Below are 24,311 nucleotides of genomic sequence, written 5' to 3' on the forward strand. Positions count from 1 at the left end.
CCTGTTACTATTTGTATGTACTGTTGTGTATGAGGTTTCCATTCATTTATTCAGCAAGTGTTACCTCTGTGCTGTACCCTCTGTACCCTGTCTGCTGGCAGCCCCTGAACCTAATATGTAAATAAAATGATATAGCATTTCCCCCCGGAAAAAAAACTTAAAACTTTTCTTTCTATAAATCTGAACGATTATGACTTAACTTACTTGTATATAATTGGTGACAGAAAGCTTGAAAAGAGGCTGCCTAAAGAGCACATTGTTATCATAATGAACAAAAGCCACACTGAGTTATTTGAGCAGGTTGAAAAGAGGAGTCTGAAGGGAGTGATGAAGCTGATGTACTAGTGATGACCAGTAACTAAAGCAGTGACTGGCCCTGTAGTCACACCATCTCCTCAGCACCCTTCAAAAGGGGGGGAAAAAGCCCCCCATCCCTTTGGTTGGTAGGCAAGGGAAAAAAAATATAAGTCAACTCGGTTCTTCAACAAAAGTTAGCAACATGTACTATAAGCCTGCTCAAAGATAGAAGTACACGTTCAAAGACATCAAAACCGAGTGGCAAAAACTTCAGATAAATATTACACTACTTCAAAGTTGCACATTAAATGCGAAGCTTTTTTTTTTTTTAACAGAGTTACACACAACAGGTACATCTATAATCACATGTTCACAGGTACACAAAGGTATGCATACACACAAATGTGCATACACACACTAGCACTCACACACTTAAGACACTCAAACACTCACACCCATCTGTGATATGATGAGGTTTGCCAGTGATGGTACAAGCCAAGATTTGTGTGCCACCACATAACAAAGCTCTAAGCAAGCTTCAAGACCTTTGTGCCTATCCTCTGTGGTCACCACCTGTTGGTGTCATGTTCTCAAAGGTCCAGGTTCCTAAAATCTTAATTCAGTTTCCATCAGAGGCAAGCAAAAATAGGAGGGGGGAAGCTTGCTCTGATTTTTTTTAAATTTAGTACATCTTATATCAGATCCTTGTCCAGAAGGAAACAAGGCCTTATAAGAGGTTCCTTTTGGCTTAAGTTTTAGTCAGAATATCGATTGATTAAGTACACACTAATTTCTTGAATATGGGAAACTGATTTCTTTATAGGAGTCCTGGGCATAGGAGGGAATGTGTATGTTGGGGAGAGGGCCAGAGAGAGGGGATGGTGGAAGGAAAGAGAGGAAGGCCCAGAGAGGCAGAGAGGGGCCTGTGAGAAGCAAACTTTTGAAGAACATTGCTTCTTATAGGAGAAAAATGTAGGTCACTTTAACAAAATAAAAAAATAACTGTTTTGGAAAATGCTCAATTGATTTGCAGACAGAACTTCACTGTGGTACATATGAGCAGGTAGCTAAACCTGCTTCTCAGTTCTGTCTTTAAAATGTTGGAAATACTCATTCAAGATATGTTTCATTGACATTTAATATAGACAAATTGTTGTAGTCTTGTTAATGAGTAAAAACTGAGATATCTGCCCTTAGTCCTGCCTTTAAAATACTGAAAATGCCCCATCAAGATATCAGTTCAGTTGTCATTTAAATCCTTGATCAAGAAATGTTCTATGTATGTACTATTCAGAGAAAGAAGATTCCAGATCATACCTACCTTCTCATTTGTGTAAGATTTTTTTCTTACCTTTCCTTGTTTACAGGTTTTGTAACTTCAAAATTAATCTAAATATTATGCATCATTAAAATTCGAATTGGCTCATTTTACAAGGAAATAATGTTTTTAAGAGAAAAGGAAACGGTTACAAGATGGTAACTTTTACAGTAATTGCTTCCTTTCAAAGACACAGATCAGGGAGTGGAAACTAGACAACAAAAAACAAAGCACAGTGTGAATATTCTTAATTCAAAATCAATGGATCCAGAAGGCAGCAGTAAAGAAGATCTCTGAGTAGGATCATCTAACTGCCAGAGTCCACTTGTAGGAATGTAGGAATTTAGGTTGCTTTCTATTCAGAAGCCTCTGAATGTTCTTTCTTTTAGGTAGATCTGGAGTAGACAAAGATGAAATCCTTAAGTGTCACTTTTCTTCTAATGTGTTTCTGTGGCAATGCATTCACTCTACAAAAGATAAAACAAAAATTATTTTCAAGACTAGTACAAAGCTTTTACCCTCACCATGTCCTCAAAACAAAACAAAACAAAACAAAACAATTTTACTAGAAATTTGTGAGTGATTTTTGAGAATGCCTTGGCATGGACATGGTTAATCAACTCTGCTGGCTGCCTGTGAGGCACTAGCACAAGCTGGGCAAAGACATGAGAGCAGTTACTCCTTTTGCCCCCAGGTTGCCACTCTGACATTTCTGGTACATAGTAGCATTGCACATGCATGCACTCATCTCCATCCTCCCTGTGAAACCCACAAGTGAGCAAGGCATCAAGCAGACGAAGAGAATGTTTTCCGTCTCCTACATGCTTGATTATGCCTTCGCCAGGTTATGTGGCATGAATCAAAGGATTTAGGCGCAGCCTTGGTGATAGTCTCCTGACCCAAACACAGAATTTCTTCTAAAAAAAACAGTCAGCCCTGCAAAAGACGTGATTGAAATTCTCATCTTTCTAATAAAAAGAGGTTAATTACTTTCTTCGCTTTTTGCTCATTGGGAGGGTGCTTAATGGGGAGCCTGGGATGGGATCAGGTATGAAGAAAAAGATATTTGACTGGCAAAGGGATGGGGATAAATGCTCGGCAAAATGATTATGGGTTATTATGGGTTACCAGTGTTATCTGAAGACTGGGTCACATCAAACTACCAAGTATTCTATTGCATTTGAGACAACCTAAAATAATCCGTTGGAAGCATCCTCCAGAATAAGCTTTCAGTGCAAGATCTTTATTAAACTGGAACTATACACTTTATTCATTCTTTCACCAGATGTCTTGATGAATGTAATGAATGTAATGAACTTGGCAGCTAGATGAAACATTCAGGTCTCCATTCCCCTACCTACTGGGCTACTGGTCTCAATTCATTGGATAGGTCCTCTTCTCACATTAAAAAGTAAAACAAAAAATATTAAGTTCCATTTTGTTTAGGATATTTTAAGATTCTATTTATCTTGTTTACACAGGATGAAATGTGCCTGTGACAACCATAGGTTAACTGTGAGTGCTTGTTAGCAACTCAGTCCTTTATTTATTTGCTACAAAATTAGGCCAGACTAGTACTGTGGAATTTCATCAGATATCAGCAACATGTTTTTGTTTTTTTGTTTTTTTTTACCAAAATTTGAGGTTAGAAAGATGTGTCAACTAATTTACTATTTTGTTTTAATATAAAAATAGCTTCCTATGTTCATACACAGCACAATGCATGTGCTTTAAGGGGGTTTTCTGACTCTCTCATATAATCCAGAGCATTTATATATATTTTTCCAGAAACATAAAAATTAAGTTCCAAAAACTACTTCATCGGCATTATGTTAAGCCTGAAATATGGGGCATTTGTTGCTGTTGGAGTAGTTTTTCTTTCTTCTTTCCTTACTCTAAATTAGAGGCTCTACTATGATATTTTAAAAAATATTTTTAGTTGTAGATGGACACAATACATTTTATTGATTTATTTTTATGTGGTGCTGAGGATTGAACTCAGTACCTCATACATGTAAGGCAAGTGTTCCTCCACTGAACTACAACCCCAGCCCTAACTATAAATTTGACTCACATTTCCACTGCTTTCCTACAACACCTACACCAGTGGTGGGTGAATGCTTGATAACTTTCTGAGACCTGGCAAATAATGGTGTAATTTCAAGTTTACAAAATATGTTTGTTGATTCCTGATTATGATAGTAGAAAGGAATAATGCTTTCCAAAACAGGATAATCCCCAAATAATTTAACTTGCTTCTGAAATGCATTGTGGGAATTTGAGCCTCAGATTTGTCTTTATAATCCTGTTTTACTTAGGCCAATATTAAAATTAGTTTACATTCCCTGAGCACATTCCAAAGAACAGCAAAAGGAAGCGACTCAAATGCTTCCTGGGTGGCAAAAGAAAGCAATTGGGGATTAAATGGGATTATAAACAGTCTACAGAATGAATATCGTCTCCTGTTCATTTTTATATCATTTCACCATCAGAAGTGTAAATGGCCATGCTTTAAATAATGTGGTCTGTTTTTGATGTATTATTCCTATTTGATACTGACAGGTTATAAATAATTACCTTATTGTATATTCTTATTTTCCAATTAATCAAAGATCTTTTTAATGACAAGTTAATTGCACCCCTAATTTTAATGGGTGGCAAGCTCTTCAAGTAATTTCTCTCTACAAGAAAGAAAAACTTAATAGACTTGGATGGGTCAAAACATTTCCCTTCTACTTCCTCCAGTCTGGCATGTATTATTTTCTTCTCAAAAATGAAAGAAGTAAACTTTTCTGTTTCAATTTGTATGATGATATAAACTTTAACATTAATTTTTAATATACTAATAAAGCACACATGACTTCAATATCCCTGGAAATCTGTAGGGTGAGCCAAGAAGGCAGTTTCTCCAGGGTGTTCCAGACCTCTTTATATGAATCATAAACACGCCTCCATTACTGTTTGAAGTCCAAAACAGCAATGGTTCCGCTGCGCAGAGAGAGGTGAGACTGTAACAATGTATTCAGTTATTCACTCATTCTCTTTTTATCCTCTCCAATCTTATTGTTTTATTTTTTTCTAATCTTTTCAACTCCAATTTTCCTAGAACTCAAAAATGTTTTTTCATGTTCTATTGAAAATCCTCACTCTGTTCATTAGATAACCACATTGGCTATCTCTGCAATCAACTGGTGATCCCACAAGCAAGGGGCAACCAAGTAAAACACTGAAGGCAGACAAACAAAAGGAAGTGAAGGGAAATGAAAGTGTGTACCCAGAGATGAACATATAATAATGCAATTATATTATTTAGCTTAACATTGTGTTTGGATTATAAGTAGATTTTTTTTCTTCAGTAAAAACAGTCATCACACCTTTTGGGGCCCCATGAATGTATAGGAGGATGGTTCCCTAGAACTATAAAAATCCTAGATCAGATGACAAAATATGCTTCTCCTCATAGTAGCAACAGTTGTGAGAGAATAGTCAAAATAATCTGCAAGGAAAAGGATGATACTTGTGTACCTCTACGATCTCAAAGGTCAACTCAATTGTTCCACCCCTGCCTTCACTAAGCAGCCCTGGACCACATCTTCATGTTAACTCCAGTCTTGATTATCTGCATACAAACTGGAGATCAGCTACAGAATTTCCATCCCAGGTCAGTTTCCCCACTACCTCCCAGCCACACTTGGTCCACTTTACTCTGCTGCCTAGTTACTGCCGACTTAAAGAATGCAAGTTACTAGAATTCTAATATAGGCAGTCTCCAATTTACAAAAGAGCCATATTCCAAGGTTCACTGTTGAACTGAAACTCAGAATAAATTATCACATAGAAGCACTGTCATAAATAAATGGCGAATAAGTTGGTAGCTTTGTCTACACACATCTATGTTTAACCTGTACAGTTCCTGAACTAACAGAGGTACTACTTTGACTATGTCCAATCACCATTTCTATGAGAAGATGTATTGGAACTTTTAATTTGTGACTCCAGGGAAATACACACATAACAATAGAAATAATGTCCCCTATACTCAAAAGGCTGGGATATATTTGGATGTAGGGATGGCAGCAGAAGGGAGACTTTGGGCAGAGCTGCAGCCACAATAATGATTCGTTCAAAGGAGGGACTCTGAGGTGAGGACAAGGTTAGTACCCTTTCAAGGAGAAGGAATAACATTATTACCAAGTGGGGGTTAAAATTACATTTGCTGGTCACACTTCCAATTTTCCAATTGTGAGCAATTTTCAAGATGAATTTAAAGATAATGACTTCACTGATATTCTGTTTCAAGTATACAAGTAGAAAATTAGTAATCATAGGAAGATTATATATATTTTGAAAACTAGCTAAAGTGACTACAGTTTAGGGGGAATTGGATATTCAGTAAATCCAGAAGATCTGGCTAGCATCAAACATATTGTGATCAATCTAACCATGGAAATAGCTTTAAACACCAGGCCAGCTGCCTCTGTGCCAACAAGTCAGAGTAGAGCAGGCAGCCTAGGCTTGAAACTGTACAAGGATCCCTTACAGGGGAGGCTGTTCCTGCAAGCTAAGCGCAGGCAGGCTGTGAACTAGGAGTTAACGACATCTAGGGAGGTCCTCCGTGGGGCCCTATGGGACTCCCAGGATGGCCCTCTCAACTTTTCAGTCAGAGAAATCAGAAAAGGCATGTTTTTCTGAGAATAAGGGCACAAGTCTGGCAAAGGGCACATGAGGGCAAAACTCCCAGAATACAATCAAGGCAATCCTAACAAATAAGGAAGGAGTATTAGGAAGTTAGGGGACAAAATAGTAGTAACTTTCTCATTTCACTTAATAGATATTTAAGCACATATTTTTCATTCTAAAACGAATTAATTCCCCAAGCAAAAGTTGAAAGTTACCCACTAAAAAAATACAAATCATATATCTACATTAAGAAAAAATCCTTACAAAAATCCTATTTCTCAAGTGTTGAGCCTACTTTCCCAAAGGACAGAAATGTGAGCCCTATAGCTACATAACCAAAAATCAATACTTTAAAATTAGCAATCTGATAGTTCTGCTAAAAGTGGATTGTGTTGTAATGCATTCATTTCATCAAAAAAGTAGATTTTTGGGGGGTATGAGGATGGATCCCAGTTCCTTATGCATGCTAGACAAGAGCTGTACCACTGAGTTACCTCCCAGTCCTTAACAAGTAGTTTCTAAAAATCTCTCATTTCTCACTCAGGACCAAGTAACAGTTTTTCAGTAATTTTTTTAGTGAAAAAAAAAATCATTCCAGTAAATGATCCTCAACACCAAAGAGCCGGCAGCACCTCTTAGACAAAACATACTGCAGACTTTAATTAAGCATCTTACAAAAGCTATTTTCCAATACTGCCAATAAAATGTCTGGGCTATTTTTACATAGTCTTAAAGACTTAAAAAGGTGCTAAACAAAATGAACTTAATTTTAAACAAGGATTTTTATGTCCTCAGGAGAGGATTTGATTTTCAAGGCTTCTAAAATCTACCTGCCTGACTGCCAAAAGCAAGTTTACTTTTAAAATAAATGAACATCTATTTCAACAGCATGTTTTCTTCTACCTGGCTTACTTTATCCTGTTTGCCCACTGTGATAGTTTAGATTAGAATATCAGATTTTATACAGAAAGGAATTAAATGAAAAGACTTTTTGATATAGCTGGCAGATGTCACTGGATTATTAGAAAAACCATAAAAATCTAATTTCAGTTAAGGAAATGACCATTCATTAAAGGACATTTACTGAATACACCCTCAATTCACTTTCATTCCTTTCAATGTTTCTGCAGGAACTAAATAGACACACACATTATTTGTGTTTGGGAGGTGAAGATTAGCTAGCTCCTCCCCAGATCAGATTTAAAACACTGACTTCCAGCACAGGTCAAATTCTTTTATTCTAAGAGCCCTGGCAAACAGTTCAATGTAATGAAAATTACCCAAACCCTGGCAGATGGTCTACATTTAAAAACACTTCAAATGAGTTACAACGAATTTTGTTACTATCAAATTCAAGCAAACATGTAATTTTTCCCAATACTTGCCTATATGCCAGTCTTTCATTGATATGAAAATAACTGAATGAACACCTGATTAAAAAGGGAATTGTGGTGTTCTAGGTGGGGCACTGAATTTGAAATCGGATGTATGAGTTAAATTTGCAGCTCTGCCACTTACCTTTTTGACCACAGGAAAATTCTTAACACCGGCTTCATGTCCAGTACTTACCGTTGTTCATCAATAAAATAATGAATGTGAATGTGCTTTGCAAACTATAAGGCAATCTGCAACTGGAAAGCATTCCCTCAATCAACAATAAATTGACAATTTAACAACATTCCATTTCAAATCACACAGTACTCCTTACTTCTCCCTATACTGGCCAGCCACATCTGTTTCAACATGAAGTTTTTTAAAAGCCTGAGTTAGTTCCCAAAACAACTAGCTCTCTGCCAATGACTCGGAAGTATTTTGGTTCATGTTTGGCGATTAGGGACAGGAAAAGAAAGCAAGAGATCCTGTTTGAGCTTTTATGCATGTGTGATATTCTGGCATGCTTAATTAAAGCCCTGGTCCTTGTTTGATGGAGATGTTTTGCTAGTGTCGAGAATTTTTATCCTGGAAGCTTCTCTCTTAAAATAGAATGAATGCAAATGAATCATGATTGCCAACAACTTTAGCTAACTTTAATTGAGTGAGGTCCTCTTTAATTGTTGTAGGTCAAATACCTCATTACTCCAAACAACTTTCCAAATTGTGGGGAGAGGCTGTTGAATGTTGCCTAAAATAAGTGACCCATCAATGGTGGCTGAGAAATCTCTGCTATATGGAAGTTTTATTCTAGTAATTTGCAATAAATAAGTTAATAGAATAAAGACAATTTGCTCCTACCACCTAAAATTTATGGCAATGGGATTTGGCAGGATTACATACACTCAAAAGAAGTTTGGGCTTCTTACACAGTGATAATGGTGCCTAAAATTTCAGAAGTTAATTACTAAAGTTTTATACTTATAAATACCAAATCTTATCATAATATAACTAATTTGGTTGACCCATTATCTCATGCCTTCCAGAGCTCCCTTTTTCATTCTCCTCTCTCTTGAATGAAAAATCAGGGAGTTTTTCACCTCAAATCATTTCAACCTATCAATTCTCTATCAGGTCAAGTAGTAAAAGAAGCAAAAGGTCATACATGGATTAGGAGTCAGACTAAACCATGAAAGAAATTACATTCTCCTCTTAAATGCTAACATATACTACAGTCCCTCTGTTTAAAATGTAAACACTTTATCTTTAAAAGATTTCACTTATTTTATAAAAGTAATATCCAAGTTATATTTCTGAGTGTTTCTTTCTGACCTGAAAGATGCCCTTAAAGTACTTTCTCATATGTAGAATAGATAAATGAGATTATTCATTTTGTTTCATGAAAAAAAAGTCTCATTGATAAACAGATCTCAACTGTGAAGATCCCAAGTATGAAAAACCCCATGGAGTATTTAAATGAGACTAACTGAAAGGTGAGATTTGTGAACAGAGAATTTTAATTTTTCTTTGTATCTCTAGATGTAACAGGAGTAACAACAACACTGATAATAACTACATAATAATTCATGTATAGCACTTACTATGTTCCAGGCATTGTTCTAAACACCTTCCATAAATTAGAATTAATTTGAAACATATAACTCCTAACACTATATCTTGCCTCTTTATCAGGGCACTTTTTTCATTTCCTAACAAGGTCTTCTTATTTTTAAAATGTTAAATCAGAAAATGAAGAGAGAATGGAAACAAAGGAAAGTTATTCCACAACTTTATACTAAGAAATGATCAGATTCATTCAGCCTATTCTTAATACTTCAAGACAACACTCTATTATATCAATTCACATTAAAATGCTAACCAAAGTCATTTCCTGCAATGGGTATTTCACCACACCCCCACCCCCTTCACACCCGTACCCCCCACTTTCCCACCATTCCTTCTATACATCTCAGCAAACTCAGCACTAAGTATTTTGCAAAAAATTAAATAAATTCTAAATTTAAATGGCTGAAACGTCATTTCACTGCTAATCCAATGACACAATAAAATCTTCCATTTCTAAAGTGCTTTAACATTCCAAATTGCTTCCACATTCATTCTTTTACTTCAACCTAAGTACCTGCTTCCCTGTGAGATACTGCCTCCTTGCTGTAGTCAATCAATAAAGTTAAGAATCTCTAAATAGACAATAGATTTAGAAAATGTCAAATCTCCAAAGTAGTTACAAAGTCATAAATCAGTAATTTATGGTATATGATCACTGGATCTCAGTAATCCTTGGGAAGGCAAGGTTTATTTGAAGAACACTCAGATTTCAACTATTTTTAATCTTTACCTAAACAAGATTATTGGAAATTACACGCAAACCTGCATGAAAACTCATCCCTTTCAAAGTTCCACAGGGACAAACAGTTATTTTGATGTATGTCTATTTTGATGTGCATTTTACATCAAAGTTGTAAACCTTGTCTTCAGCAGTTAGGTTCCCACAATAGCTTGAAATCAATTTTCAGGTGCACTTTACAGAATAAAATAGACTGGTTTCCAAAAATCTGATAATGAATTAAATGCTTGGAGATGGAATTATAAATTTTAAATGAAGTAGTGGTGATATTGTGTGTGTGTGTGTGTGTGTGTGTGTGTGTGTGTGTTGGAAAGGAGGCTCACAATTTAAAGGACATCTGAATTGAATTCTTTGGCAAGCTAAAGCATCCTTTAGTCGTTTTAATGATCACTCTTTTAGTGTGTCTGTGCTGCAAATGTGAGTTTTTGTATGGCAAGTTTTCTATAGCAGAGGGAGAAAGGGGAGGTGGGGGGGTTACACCTGCACTAAATAGGGAGCTTGTTAGGTGACTGTTGTGATCAGTCCCGGACTTGTTCTGCCTGATCAAGCACAGTGGGCAAAGATCCAATCACAAAAGCATTCCACGAAGCAAGCAAAGCAAAAATCTTCACTAAACTGACTACTGGAATGAAAACTGCTGGGGTCCATCCCTTCCCTTCGCTGGGAAGGAAGCATGTTTTACTGAAGACGGAAGGCAGTGGTGACTATGAGGACATCATATTTTGCAACCATTCCTTGAAAACATCAAGACAAATTTGTGCAATGTTGTACACAGTAGATTTACTAACTTTTGTTTCCAAGACCAACAGATCCTACTCTTTGGAAAATTAGCCCTTTAAATACTTCCCACTGTTCCAAGGTAGGCTGCCCCTGGGGTCAGCTTTTCCTCCAGTCTAGTTATCTTGCTTTCCTTGATTTCCCAGAAGACACACCAATTAGATATTTTAAATGCTTTTTAAATCTTTGAAACAATGTTCATATCCATTATCAAGTTGTCACCACACCCTCTTCTGAAAGGGTGGCAGGTTAAAAGAAGAAAATGAGGCACAGCAAACATGACTTGCCTGTCCCTACCAGTGACAGAGAAAATAGACACGGTTTCTCACAATTTATCCTGTGTAAAAACAAACAAAAAAAGATCAACACAAAAACACATTCCAGAGCCAAATACTATCTTCATTTAATCAGCTCCTGTTTGGGATTATTTATGGTTTGTCACCCCTCCCCCATTCATTGATGCTAACAATTGAGATTTAGCCTTTTTGGTCAATCAAAGCAAACCAGCAAAACAATGACTGCATTTCAAAAATATCAATAGTTAATTGTTACCGCTTAATATTCTGTGCTCTTATTTAATACGTGCACTTAAATATAGGCATTTGTGGAAAAGCATGTTTTAGTTGTCGACTTGAAAATGAGGTGATGGGTTGATGGAACTCAATTTACCATGTTCTGCTTTGTCCTATCATTTAAGGATGGAGAAGGATGTTCGAAATCATCCTCAAGTCCTTTTGTTTTAACTAATGCTAAAAAGTATAATCAATCTTCCAATGATAACCCGCTTTGTCTAAATTTATGGTTAGACCAAAGTTTAAGGTTTTGCAAAGATCAAAATGGTTTCCTGTGGAAAATTAAAACAGAATTTTACCCCCCACGTCAAATAGCACCGATTAATGAAATACTACCTCCCTATCCTTAAGGCTGTAGACAGCAGCGCATCGTCTCGCTCACTAAGCAATAACCACTAACTTTATGGAAATCAACTCTAAATTACCAACCTCTTTTCTGAGAGTCGAACTTCTTGTTGTCAGGTCTGGCAAAGTCCATTCTCACGTAAGTGTCATCGTCGTCGTCAGAATCTTCTCTCTCCAGGGGTCTCGGCCCCTGGTGGTGGCGAGGAGGCGGTGGGGGAGCAGCAGCTGCGGAAGCGGCCCCGCCCGCCGCATTCTCACCTCCGGCAAGGTCTGCAGCTGGGTCCGGGGCTCCTGGATTCGCGCCATCAGCAATGTCCTGGGCCCCCCTCACCGCCTCGGCATCAGCAGCATTAGCAACAGGTTGGAACCAGCGGGTGGAGGCGGAGTCAAATCCAGCGGCGGCCTCTAAGCCCGCGGCGGCTGCGCCGATGCCTGGGACCGCTGCGAGAGCGGAGGCCGCGGCTAACACGCGGCCCAAGGCTAAGGTCGGCGCCGCTGCCGCAGCAGCAGCCGAGGGGGAGGGAGCTGAAAGGTCTCTCTCGAGGCTATCAGTAGGGAAGGCCGAGACCACGGCCCGGGCGGCTGCAAATAAACTTAGCGAACGGCTTTGTGAGCGTCTTCGCTCTTGCTCCTCCTCCTGCGGCAGCCTAGCTACAGGTGGTGGTTCAGAGCATCGGCTAGGGGACAGGGAAATGTCCATACAGCACTCAGAAAATGGATCGACCACGTAGATTCGACCTGTTTCTGCATCGTAACGAATGGCACTGTCAGCAAAAGGCACGGCTGGTGTCATTGCTGGGTTGAAATTTACTTCAATGTAGTCGCCCTCTTCCACATTAGCATTGCTACCTGTAGCACTGGGAGGAAGAGGGCGAAGTGGCCACCTAGCACCATCCAGAGATAGGGGGTTGGCACCTGGGATAGCTCTTAAGAGATGTGAGAGGCGGCTTGCTGGATTTGGAAAGGGCACTCCAAATTCAACATTCACGTAATTAGAAAAGGCTGGCTGTCTGGGGTCAGCAATTATGCCCCACGAATCTGGCAGTCCTTGAGCAGAGGGGGCTGGCATATTGCTATCTCTTTTAGTGAAGTCAATGTTGACGTAGTCACTAGAGCTGTCAGCTTCTTTCTGCTCATGTGTGGGCTTTTGTGGTTTGGGCTTGATTTTATTTCCTTTTGTCATGAAAGAAAGCCGGTTAGGTCTCTTAGCCTTGTTCTTTGGGGGGCCATCATCTACGGGCTTTGAGAATGACCCCTCAACTGAAGGCTTTGCAGGTGCATCTTTGGGGCCCCAGTTAGATGAGGCTTCCTTGTCTAGGCCCCTCCCCAGGAACTTTCCAGGTAACATTGGTACATACTCACTGTGGTCACTCTGTCCCAAGGGTGAGCTCTGAAAAGGATTTGGCAGCGAGAAGTAGGAGCTCCAACTTTTGGACGAAGAGCCGCCCTGAGGATTCCTGGGGTTTTTTGGAATTGCACCAGCGCCAGGAGCCATAAACATGTAGTCACTGTCACTGTCATTGTCCTTGGAGTCATCCTCTTTGTTAGGATCGGGTGCTTTGGGAGGACTAGGGGCAGGCGGTGGGCTCACTCTAGGAAACATCATCATGTATCCTCTTGAATCTTCAAAAGGTGATCGAGAGTGGCGCTTTTTTGAAGCAGAGACATTTTGAGGGGCCATTGGCATGTAATCACTGGAGCTCGCCAGAGGGGCAGCCACCCCCGGCCTCATTGGCACATATGGGTCATCCTCATCTTCATCAAATGCTCTGGCTCTGTGGGGACCACGAGCTGCACCTTCTGAAGTCTCTGTCTCTCTCACCTCCTTGGCTTCTTTGCGTTCTTTGGTGGCTCCTCTGTCAGCACAAAAATAAAGGCGGAATCTTCCTCCAGACTTCCCTTTTCCACTAGTTCCCGCTGGTGGGGGTGGGGGCGGGGGCGGTGGAGGAGGTGGAATTTGCTGTTGCTTGCTTTGAGTTAATTTGCCAAAGTAGGATCTTTTCTTCAGAGATTTTCCTCGGTCACCATCACCATCTGAGCTTTTCCCACTTCCTGAGCCTTTGCCACCTCCAGAGTTCTTGCCACCACCTGAGCCATGGCCATCTCCCGGTCCCTGGCCACCACCTGAGCCGTGTCCACCTCCAGGTCTCTGGCCACCACCTGAACCATGGCCACCTGCGGTGCCCTGGCCATCTCCCGAGCACTGGTTTCCTCCAGTACTCTGGCCTCCTGAGCCTTGGCCACCTCCAGATCCCTGCCTCCCACCTGAGCACTGGCTTCCTCCCGAGCTCTGGCTACTGGAGCCTTGGCCACTTGAGCCCTGGCCACCTCCTGAGCCTCGGCCATTTCCTGAACCCCAATTGTTCATGGGCATGTAGTCGCCTTCGCTTCCTTCCTGACCCTCTTTGCCCTCTTTCCCTTTCCCCCCAGAGTTGCCAGAGTTGGAGCCGGAGGCTTCACAAGCTCTGTTACTGGGGTTTTCTTCAGGGTGAGGGGCACGTACCGGGCTGGGCGCTAAGCGGCGAAAAAAGCTGGCTGGCACTGAAACCGCTCTCCTGGACCTTCGCCCTCTGGGCAGGTGCAGCCTTCCTCGCCTGGAGGGGTGCAGAGGCTCGCTGGGTGATACGTAGCGCCTGGTGAAAAGCATCTCATCTTCTCCGTCGCCGATGGACCTAAGGTGGCAAAACTGCTCAAAGCGGGACCTTCGGAGCCAGCCGCCAGGCTCGAGCGGCAGCAAGCCCAGGTGCCTCCTAGCGGACAGCAGGGTTAACAGGTGGGCGCCAATGCTGATGCTGTAGCTGCGGCAGCGGGCTCTGTATTCATCTGCACACAAGGCTCTCATCTTCTCCAAAAACAGCTCGTGCATGTTTTGGGCCACCACACAATCATCGACCTGCATCCACAACTCCCCTGGACCGATAACCGTGGACCTGCCGACTTCCAAGAAGAAGTACTGCTCCGAGTGCCCGCAGCGACGGATGCTCAGGAGCTGGACGACCACGCTGGCCACTTCGGTGTTCAGCCTCACAAACACGACCTCCTCGTCGGTAAGACACAGCCGGAACACGCCGCTCAGCTCTTTTCTATGCCCCAGCCCCCTGGGTTTGACTACTACCTGCCACACATCTTTGTAGAAGGGTGGCTCCGCCGCCGCTGCCGCCGCTAGCGCGGCCGGCTCTCCGTCCGGCTGTGCGCCGAGCGTGCCGCAGCGGCGGCGCTTGCTCTCGAGGATGAGGCGGCTGAGCAGCAAGTACCAGCTTTCTTGCTCCGACTCGTTCTCGGCCACCATAGCGAAGTACTCGTCCTGCGTGAAAAGGGCAATGAGGTGGCGGTACCTTGCATCAGCCCGCTGGCTCACGGAGAAGCACTGGTACAGGGTGATAACGCGCCGCGGAGGGATGAGCGCGGGGACCGCTGCTCCCGAGGCGGCCGCCGCTGCTGCAGCCGCCGCGGCACGGACACTGTGCCGGAACTTCCTGGCATTTTCGTAGTATTCCAGCCGAGCTGGGGCGTCAGCGGTCTCGAGTTTGAGCACGAAGTAACGCCTGTGCCCGTGCTTCTGTTTCCGCAGGTAGCCGCGTTTGCAGACTTCGTCCCCGACGGGGAGGTCTTCCTCCTCAGACTCGGAGTCTGACCGGGAGCCAGTGGCCGTGGAGAGCCACATGGCTCCCGGACAAGACGACCCGGTCCCAATGAGTGCGGTCGGGGTTCCCGAAGAAAGAAGCGGGGTGGTCGTTACCGCCGCTAGAGCTGCCGCTGCCGCCGCTGCTGCAGCCCTCAGTCTCCTTGTCGCTTGGTCGCGAGCGAAGGAGCTACTCGCCATGGTGATGCACGATGGTTTTAAGGTGAGCGAAAGGGGGAGGGGGCACTCGGGGAAGGGAGGGTTGGTGGAAGAGGCCGTCTACCCCCATCGGCCCGCCCCAGCCCCCTCCCGCCTTGGCCCGCGCCCCCGCCCACTTCACTCTGGGCGCGCGGCAGCGGGCAAAACAACACGTGACTGCCGCCTCACGCGGCGGCCGCTGCGGATCCAGCTACCGGCGCAGTCGAGGGGCGCAAGCGGCCACCAGTAGAGGTGTGCAAGGGAGGGGGCGTCGAGCCCGGGAGGCGGGGCCACCTCCAGCTGGGCCGAGACCCTCTGGGTGGATCTCGGGGCCTGTGGGCCACGGGAGGAGGCGGGGCTCTCTGGCCACGCTGGTCCTAAGGGGGAGCTCAAAAAGGCAGGAGCGAGCGGGAGGAGGCCAGCTACCAGGGCTGGGCGCGGGCGCCACAGTCAGGGCGCTATTGGCTGGAGGGGGCTCGAGGTGGTGGGAGGGGGCGGAGCGCCAGCGGCGCCAGAGAGCCGAGCTGGCACAGCTGCGGGACGGTTTGTTTGTTTATTTGGGAAGCGGGAGCCAGGTGAAACTGTTGCAAGGCTCTGATTGGTTGGGCTAGGAGCCAATGGGAGGGTCCGACAGGAAGGCGGCCCTGAATTCATTAGTTTGGGGGAAGGGAGGGGAGCTGAAGGGCTAGGGGGCGTGGCTGGGGTCCCAGAGTGGGCTTCGCTGTCTGGTTGTCTCGCGCTGGGGCGGTAAACAACCCTCTGCAAGTGGCTGTTAATGGTGGTGATAAATTCGTGCAAGTCCCAGAGCCACAGTGACCTGGGGACCGATTCGGGCGCCCTCTCTCTCTTCCTGTCGCTCACACATTCTCTATTCCTATCACAGTCTGGTCCATTTCCTCCCGCTGCACGCGGCCGGCCTTACTTCTCAAGGGAAAGTGTCCACAACCCCTGAAAACGTCAGCCACCAGGGCGCTCAGACCTGCCGCCCACTGTGCTGCAGGAGCTCCAGAGCCCGCTCCACCCCTGACACACGAATAGGACATTCAGATAGCAGCGATGCCTTCAAAATGAACACAATCTTTAAACAGCGCATTTCTAGCCCATGAAATACAGGTTCGCTAGGGATGGTGTTGCTGACTATTTGATTAATGATGACTATGAAAGCACAAATTTGGGGGCCAGCGAAGTATACAGCCATGTTGAAAAAAATCGGACTGGATTCTTACTGAAAAACGCAAGTGTTGAGCTGTCGTGATTATTTGTGTGTGATGGGGGGGAGATGCTTTGAAAGGTGCCTTTAAAAGAATCTCAAAATATTAAGTTTCTCTTTCTTCGAATGACACCAAAAAACTTTAGAAAAAGAAAAGCTCATCCCTAGAACAAAGGACCCTACCGAATACACATCCTAGAATATATTTCACATCCCTCGTGTCAAGAAAAGAAGGTTTTACTGCATTTCAGTTTACAAGTTGACATCACAAAAATAAGAACTACTGCCTCCCTTGTTTCTGCAAAAACTGCCGGAGTGTAAGTGCAACCACCTTAAGTCAGTTTCTGTCTCTGTCTCCATCTCTCTGTTTCCATCTCTCTCTGTCTTTGAATAGGGTTTCAGACTCTTAAGGGTGAAGATGGGTCGAGAGTACATTAAAGTGTCAACGGAACGACCACATTTGCAATGAGTGATTTGGGGAAACATGGTATTTCTCTCCAAAACTCTGTAATGTCAGTTTACCCTTGCTCTAGGGTAGTACTGCCAAGGGTCTTATTTATAAAGTCTTAACAGTAAACTAGGCAATGTATACATATATCATGAAAATAGACACCATCTCTGTTCTCTTAAGAATTCATTCTCTTAGAGACAGCATAAACATTTGAATAGATGGCACCTTTTTGATGCTTTGATTTGGAGGGAAAAGAAACTGGTTTTGATTGTCCCCAAAACACAAGAAACAATTATTACCATTTCCTTTGCTGCCAGTGGCTTGTAAGTAGAGTATGTTCACAGGTGCTAGACACAACCGTGGTTGCTGAAAGAGACCCAGTAACTGGAGGCAGAATGGGTATGGAAGAACTAGGGATGCTACCTACCTACGTTTCAGATGCTTTGTCACATATTTATAAGATTCATTGCCCTTATAACCAAAATAATAATGAATAATCTCATTTGAGCTTTTTAATAATAGGTGTTATGATATATTGTTTTGCCAAGCACAAGGTTTTGCTTTAGATAGAAATGTGAAAAAAGGCAATGCATTGAAAAGTGCTTTGAGTAGTAACTAACATGACATTTTAAAATATATTTAAAACATTAAATGCATGCTAAATAAAATTTGTAAAGTATCAGATTTAAAAATACTCATGTTTCTTTATTTCCTCTATGTGTATAGAGTTTTTACATAGAATGGTAGGCTTATAATGTATATTATTTTGCATCCTGTTCTTTTCACTTAGCATTACATGATAGCATTATGGATCAGCCTAAACATCATTTAAATGCAACATAATATCCCACATAGTTGTAATATCATATCTTTTCAGTTCTAATGTACATTAATATACTTAATTATCATTTTGCTTTGGGGGATTTTAGGTTGTTCTCAAAGTTTTTCAGTATTACAAATAATACTGCAACAAATATCTTGTACCTGACTTTTAAAATATGTTTAAATTATTCCCTTGGGGTGGACAGTGAGGACTGCGATTACTGGGTTAAAATGTATGAACATTTGGAACATTATTTTTCAGAAATATTGTATCAGTTTTCTCTGTCACCACACCGATTGCCAGCACTGGACATTTTTATATTTAAAATACTACTGATGAAATGAGTGACATGCTTTTTCACTGTTCTTTTAGTTTACATTTTTGTTTACTAGTAAGGTAAAACGTTTGTATGTATATTGCTGACAATATATTGTCTTCTATAAAGTGTCTTTTTTATGTCATTTCCCCTATCAGATTCCTTGTGTTTTTTGTTCTTATATGTGTGATTTGTTTTTACAATAAAGATATTACAAGTTTATTACAAGTTTTTTCCCATCTATTAATTTTTTAAAATCACATTTAAAGCTCATTCTCTACTGTTTTGAAAGATGTGTAAATGTGACTCAGTGTGGTCTGTAGCACAGTTTAAAACGGAGCTGCAAATACACACAAATATCATCACGATCACTTCATATCTTTCTAAAGATCACATATATCTAAGTTCATATGCTTAAAGGGAAAGCTAATTTGTTCTCATGTCAAAAAAACTAAGAAAACATCTAGACTAGTTATATATCACTCTTAAATAATACTTTATGATGTTATTCACTAGGGGGAAAACCTAGGAGCAACCAATGTGTTTAAAAAGTGTGGAAATAATTTTTGAACAATCACAGTAAAATATTACCAGTGCTGATAACTTTGAAACCAAAGTATGTTATTGGGCTACAGCAAAGTAGTTAGAGATATAGTGAGATATTTTATAAAGGTGTTTTACTTTGTGAGTTTCTGACAATAGGAGATGTGGCAAGTGTTAATACTGGTGAACAGGGACAATATCTGACTAGAAGAACATTATTTTCCCCCCATAGGTCAACCAAACCTTCTCAGTCCTAAAGTTGTTCCAACACAGAGGTTCTTACAAGAGACCATCATTACTGAGTTTACCAAATGCTGCAGCTTGTCTATATGTATTTAAACTTGCATCTTCCTGGATAACTTAATGATATAGAATAGTTGTTTAGTTTAGGTCAGGTTTCAATAGGCAAAATAAAGCAGAGGGATGGTACAGACATCTCAATGGTTCAGGGGAAAAAATGGAGACTGTGTTTGTCCAGAACTCACCAGATGGTTGCTTTGATATCAGATCCCTTCTTTGGTTATAAATTCCTGTCTCTTAATTTTTTGTTTTTAGTTTTAGGACACATTACCTTAGAAAGCTACAGTTGCTTTACAGATTCCATTATAATGCCTGTAAAGTTGGACTCTGAACCAAGACTCTGAAACACATATTTTTAAAACAGCAGATTAGAATTAATAAAACCTACAATATTTCTTATTTTATCTTGCCAGTTTAGCTGAGGAGAAAAAGCCTCACAAGTACTGCAGTTGTTATTTTACATCTCGAAACTAAGGTAAATGGATAAACAGCCATGGTACCTTTAAAACAGATTCCACTTAGTGAATAAATATGCCTTTTATGGGGTTTGCCTTTAAAAGGAATTTCCCGTGCATCTTGTTTTAAGAAAGCAATTGTTTGACTGAATTGACTAGTCAATGATAATAAAGATTCATCTGTTCATTCCTTATCCACATTATCATCAGTAATCTAAATTCAACTTATACTAAAATCAAAATGGATAATTGAAATGTGGATTTACTTAGCTGAAAAATTGAACTGTTACATTAAATATGGATGATATTATTCAAGTGAATAAAACCTAAGAGGAAAAGTAACCAGTATAAAAGAGCTATTATTCTTGCCCAATGTATAAATTAGCCTTTAAGTATTAGCTCTATAATCTTTGTGAGCTAACGTCCAATTATGTTGATCAAAATATGGTGCCACTCGATATTCAAAAATGATACTTGCAATAAATCATTGCTTTTTCTATGTTTGGGCATAAATAAAACCATGTACAATGAATGATGCTTTCTATGCTATGCAGGGATAAGGGCTGCCCTGTGATTTGTGGCCCTAGCCACCGTTTGCAGATGATGGGTTTACTTCTCAGCTTTTTCACTTCTGTGCTACTCAAAACCTCTGCCGGAGAAAGCAATGGTCAAATGCCTGATTGCTGCACACTGATCAGGTCTGTTGGCTGCTTTTGTTTCCTAGCAGTCTCCAGCTAAAGTAGTTAGAGCAAATATGTGGTTTAATTAGGCTCCTAAACCTTCCCTGTTATCTGAAGAGTCAACTGAAAATCTTGCATTCTTTCCCTCCTCCAAAAGAAAAGTTTCATTTGGAAATAACTTCCAACAATGGAATCTGGTAAATTTTACGTGAATGTCATGAATTTGACCACATACATTGTATAAGCTAATATAAACGAACAATAGAAAATGTAGCTTACTACTGTTTCTTGTGGGTATCATGGAGCAGCTGTTTTTGGGTGTCAAACTATTATAGATTCACACTCACATGTCTTCAAAGTTTAGAAGTTTTACTTTGTAAATTATATACGGTCATGAGGTCATTCCAAGGTTAGGGTTTTGTTTTGTTTTTGTTCTTTGGTAGGGCGGGTATTGGGGTATTGGGGATTTAACCCAGGGGCCATTTACCGATGAGCTAGATCCCTATCCCTTTTTATTTTTCATTTTGAGACAGGGTCACACTAAGTTGCTTAGGGTCTCACTAAGTTTGTAAGGCTGACTTTGAGCTTTCAATTCTCCTTCCTCAGCCTCCTGAGTCACTGGGATTACAGGTGTGCACCACCATGTCCAACTCTTAAGTTGTTTTTTTCCCTTCTTTTACTTGTTATGTTGTCCACACTGTCCTGGAACTCCTGTGCTTAGGTGATTTCTCTCCTTTCAGCCTCTCAAGTAGCTAGGACTATGTGCATGCCCACCCACTGCGTGCTGACACCACAGTGAACCCTCTTTCTTACCCTCTTGCTGCCTACAGCCCATTCTTCCAAATTTGTCCCTCATTCTATTATAACACATTCTCATTCTCACTGTGGGAACTTCCAGTTAGGTTGATTTTTTGTGTGTGGCATTTGATACATAATTTATCCATTTCTACCTTTACCTTTAGAGGAGTTAGTATTATAAACTTGCATTTTCTTTCCAGTGTTTAGAAAACCAGCTATCATATGTATATAATCAACTCTTCTTTCTCCAATCTTCATATCATCCTTCAATATCTGTTGGGTTGAATCCTTCTTTCACTTTTGTAGTCACCATCCTGGTGTGTCATAATCAGCTCTACCAGGATTGCTGATGTACCCTCTTAAACTTCTCCCTTCTTCAGTCTCTTCATATAGCCTGTTTATTTCACTTTCATCAAACCATTTCCTGCTCAATGACATGCTGAATCCTCCTGCCTTTTCTTCTGCTATATCAGAACTAAACTTCTAATCCTAGTATTTGAAATACCCTCTTCCCATTGCCACCACAACCAACCCTCTTTCTATCCTCTTGGTGCATTACAACCCATTCTTCCAAATTTATTTCTCATTCTAGTATGATACATTCTCATTCTCACCACCTTCATTTTCCAGTTGGATTAATTTCTTTGTAATTTCTGAATATAATTTATCCATTTATTTCTTTACATGGATCATTTCTCATATCTAAAATTCCCTCCCCTTTCTCATCATCAACTGATGTAATCATCTTTCTGAAGAGTCAGATCAAGTCGGACACATGGTGCACACCTGTTATTTCAGCAACTCAGGAGGCTGATGCAGGAGAATCACAAGTTCAAAGTCAGCCTCAGCAATTTAGCAAGACCTTAAGCAACTTAGCAAGACCTTGTGTCAAAAAATATATAAAAGGACTGGGGATGTGGCTCAGTGATTAAATGTCCCTGTGTTCAATCCCTAGTACCAAAAACAAAAAAAGAGTCAGGTCAAGATTCACTTGTGAGAGCTCCCCTCACCCACATAATCCTACTACAACCACTTACTAATCTTAAGCACCGGATATAAGGAGAGCTAAGTATTTAGTTGGTATCGATGGTGGAGTCATATCATTACTAAATGATAGTCATTGTTATATGAAGCACACTTTGCTACCACTTGGCAACTAGCTTCTGCCCTTAAATTGCTGTCCCACAAGACAACTTGCCCACCCAGTTGTCCTAGCTATTCCAGTTTCTCTCTCAGGACCTCCTACCTCTCTGTTATCCATAAACTACAGGGATTACTGCTGGTACCCTAGGGGACTTCTGGGCCCCCGCGCATGAACCTTGGTTGTCTTATGTTGCACAGGTTATTAAATAGTTAAAATTACCATGCCTGAGTATAAACTAATCCCTGAGTTGGGAACATTATTTTAGATTATAAACTCCTTGAGGACCAAGACTATGTCACATTTATCTTTGTATCCTTAGTGCTTAGTATGACACTTGACAATCACCAATGCGTGTTTGTGTCAAAGGAAGAAGACAGGAGGGAGGAAGCAAGGGAACAAAGGCAAGGGGAAAAAGGACAAAAGAAAGAAGGAAGGGAGGGAGAGAGAAGGGAAAGAGGAGAAAAAAAAATATAAGACAGATTTCTAAATGATCATGCAGGATACTTCCTCTTCTAAACCACTCCTGCCAGTGCCCAAGCTCTCCATGACTGATGGCAAAGCTTCATGACTTCAGCTTTACTTAACTTCTGTTCCTCTTCAAAGGAATTATGCCTAATAAGACATATTACATGTTCTTATAAATATATCAAAACAGATTCTACTGTTGTAATAACTAAAAATCACTGATAAAAAATAAAAACCTCCATTGAAGGGAAAGAACTTACCAATTCTTTTAATTTTTTTAGTTGTAGATGGACACAATACCTTTATTTTATTTATTTATTTATTATGTGGTGCTGAGGATTGAACCCAGTGCCTCACAAGTGCTAAGCAAGGGCTCTACCACTGAGCCACAACCCCAGCCCCAGTTCTCTTATTTATTTATTTATTTTTTGTTTGTTTGTTTGGTACTGGGAATTGAACTCAGGGGCACACTGCTACTGAGTCACATCCCCAACCGTCTTTTGTATTTTACTTAAAAACAGGGTCTCACTGAGATGCTTAGTGCCTTGCTTTTGCTGAGGCTGGCTTTGAACTCATGATCCTCCTGCCTCAGTCTCCTGAGCTGGTGGGATTACAGGTGTGTACCACTGCACTTGACCCAGCCCCAATTCTTGCTATCATTGTTTCCCTTTTCCATTCCCACACTAGCATACAGGTTCCCTGTATTCTCCATGTACACTCACCATGTATTCTCAGAGCCTTGAATGGCACCTGACACACAGTAGAGATTCTCAGTAAATACTTGTTGAGTGAGTGAATGAAAATGAATAACATATGTTTTGATGTTAAAATAGAGATACCAAAGGGGTCAGAAGTGCTCTTGAAAAGGATCATCTTCAGAAACTCTGCAGGAATATTTATCTATATTTTTTGTGCTACAGGGGACTGAACTCAGGGCCTTGCAAAGACTAGGCAAGTGTTCCACCACTGAGCTATAACTGGTCCTCATCTCTATGTTTTAATTAAACATGATCTTTCTGAAGCATCAGCATTTGAAATATGACCAGCCTATTTTACGATCATTTTCATTTTCCATTTTTTTCTGATTGTTTACTTTCTAGTTCATTTTCATAGCAAATGTACAGATAGAACTTCCATATATTATAAATTAGCTGAGTTTCTTTGAAAAATCTGTATATCCAATCATCATTTATTTGGAGTGTTTCTGATAGTAAAATGTGTTCCAAGTTTGGAACAATCATCTTACAAACTGCTTTTATTTTACATTTATGAAGTTTCATTCAGCCTATCCTTTACTATCAGGATTGGTAATGGATTATAAGTACTTAACAGTTACTTCCTTGAGAGTATGCTTTATCATCCCAAGTATTTTGTAAGTTACACCCAGGGAAGACATTCTATTTCTCTATTTTAGTTTGCCTTTTCACGGTGTATAGTACTGCACTGAATTCAGTGATTACATTTGAAGGAAGGATTTTTACCTAAATGCAAAACATTACCCAAGGCGAAATCACACTGGATAAAATATCATTCAATGTATTCTTTACTATTTAGGGCTATTGTAGTTGAAAGTCATCATTA

The 24,311-nt window shown here is 41.0% G+C and overlaps 1 protein-coding gene across 1 annotated transcript; it reads right to left on the minus strand.

Annotated features, from left to right (window-relative positions):
- Positions 1-584: 584 nt before the first annotated feature.
- Positions 585-15,548, minus strand: Irs4 (insulin receptor substrate 4). The gene is made up of 2 exons (XM_047536358.1): positions 11,810-15,548; positions 585-2,082 (listed from the first exon to the last, which is right to left on the minus strand). The coding sequence occupies exons 1-2, from the start codon at positions 15,546-15,548 to the stop codon at positions 2,078-2,080; spliced, it is 3,744 nt and encodes a 1,247-aa protein (XP_047392314.1). The 3' UTR covers positions 585-2,077.
- Between the last annotated feature and the right edge of the window lie 8,763 nt (positions 15,549-24,311).

This window comes from Sciurus carolinensis, chromosome X (assembly GCF_902686445.1).
Source record: "Sciurus carolinensis chromosome X, mSciCar1.2, whole genome shotgun sequence".
Lineage (NCBI taxonomy): Eukaryota > Metazoa > Chordata > Mammalia > Rodentia > Sciuridae > Sciurus > Sciurus carolinensis.

Excerpts from the sequence above, each read along its gene's own strand:
- Irs4 (XM_047536358.1), bottom strand. The coding sequence starts at position 15,548 with ATGGCGAGTAGCTCCTTCGCTCGCGACCAAGCGACAAGGAGACTGAGG.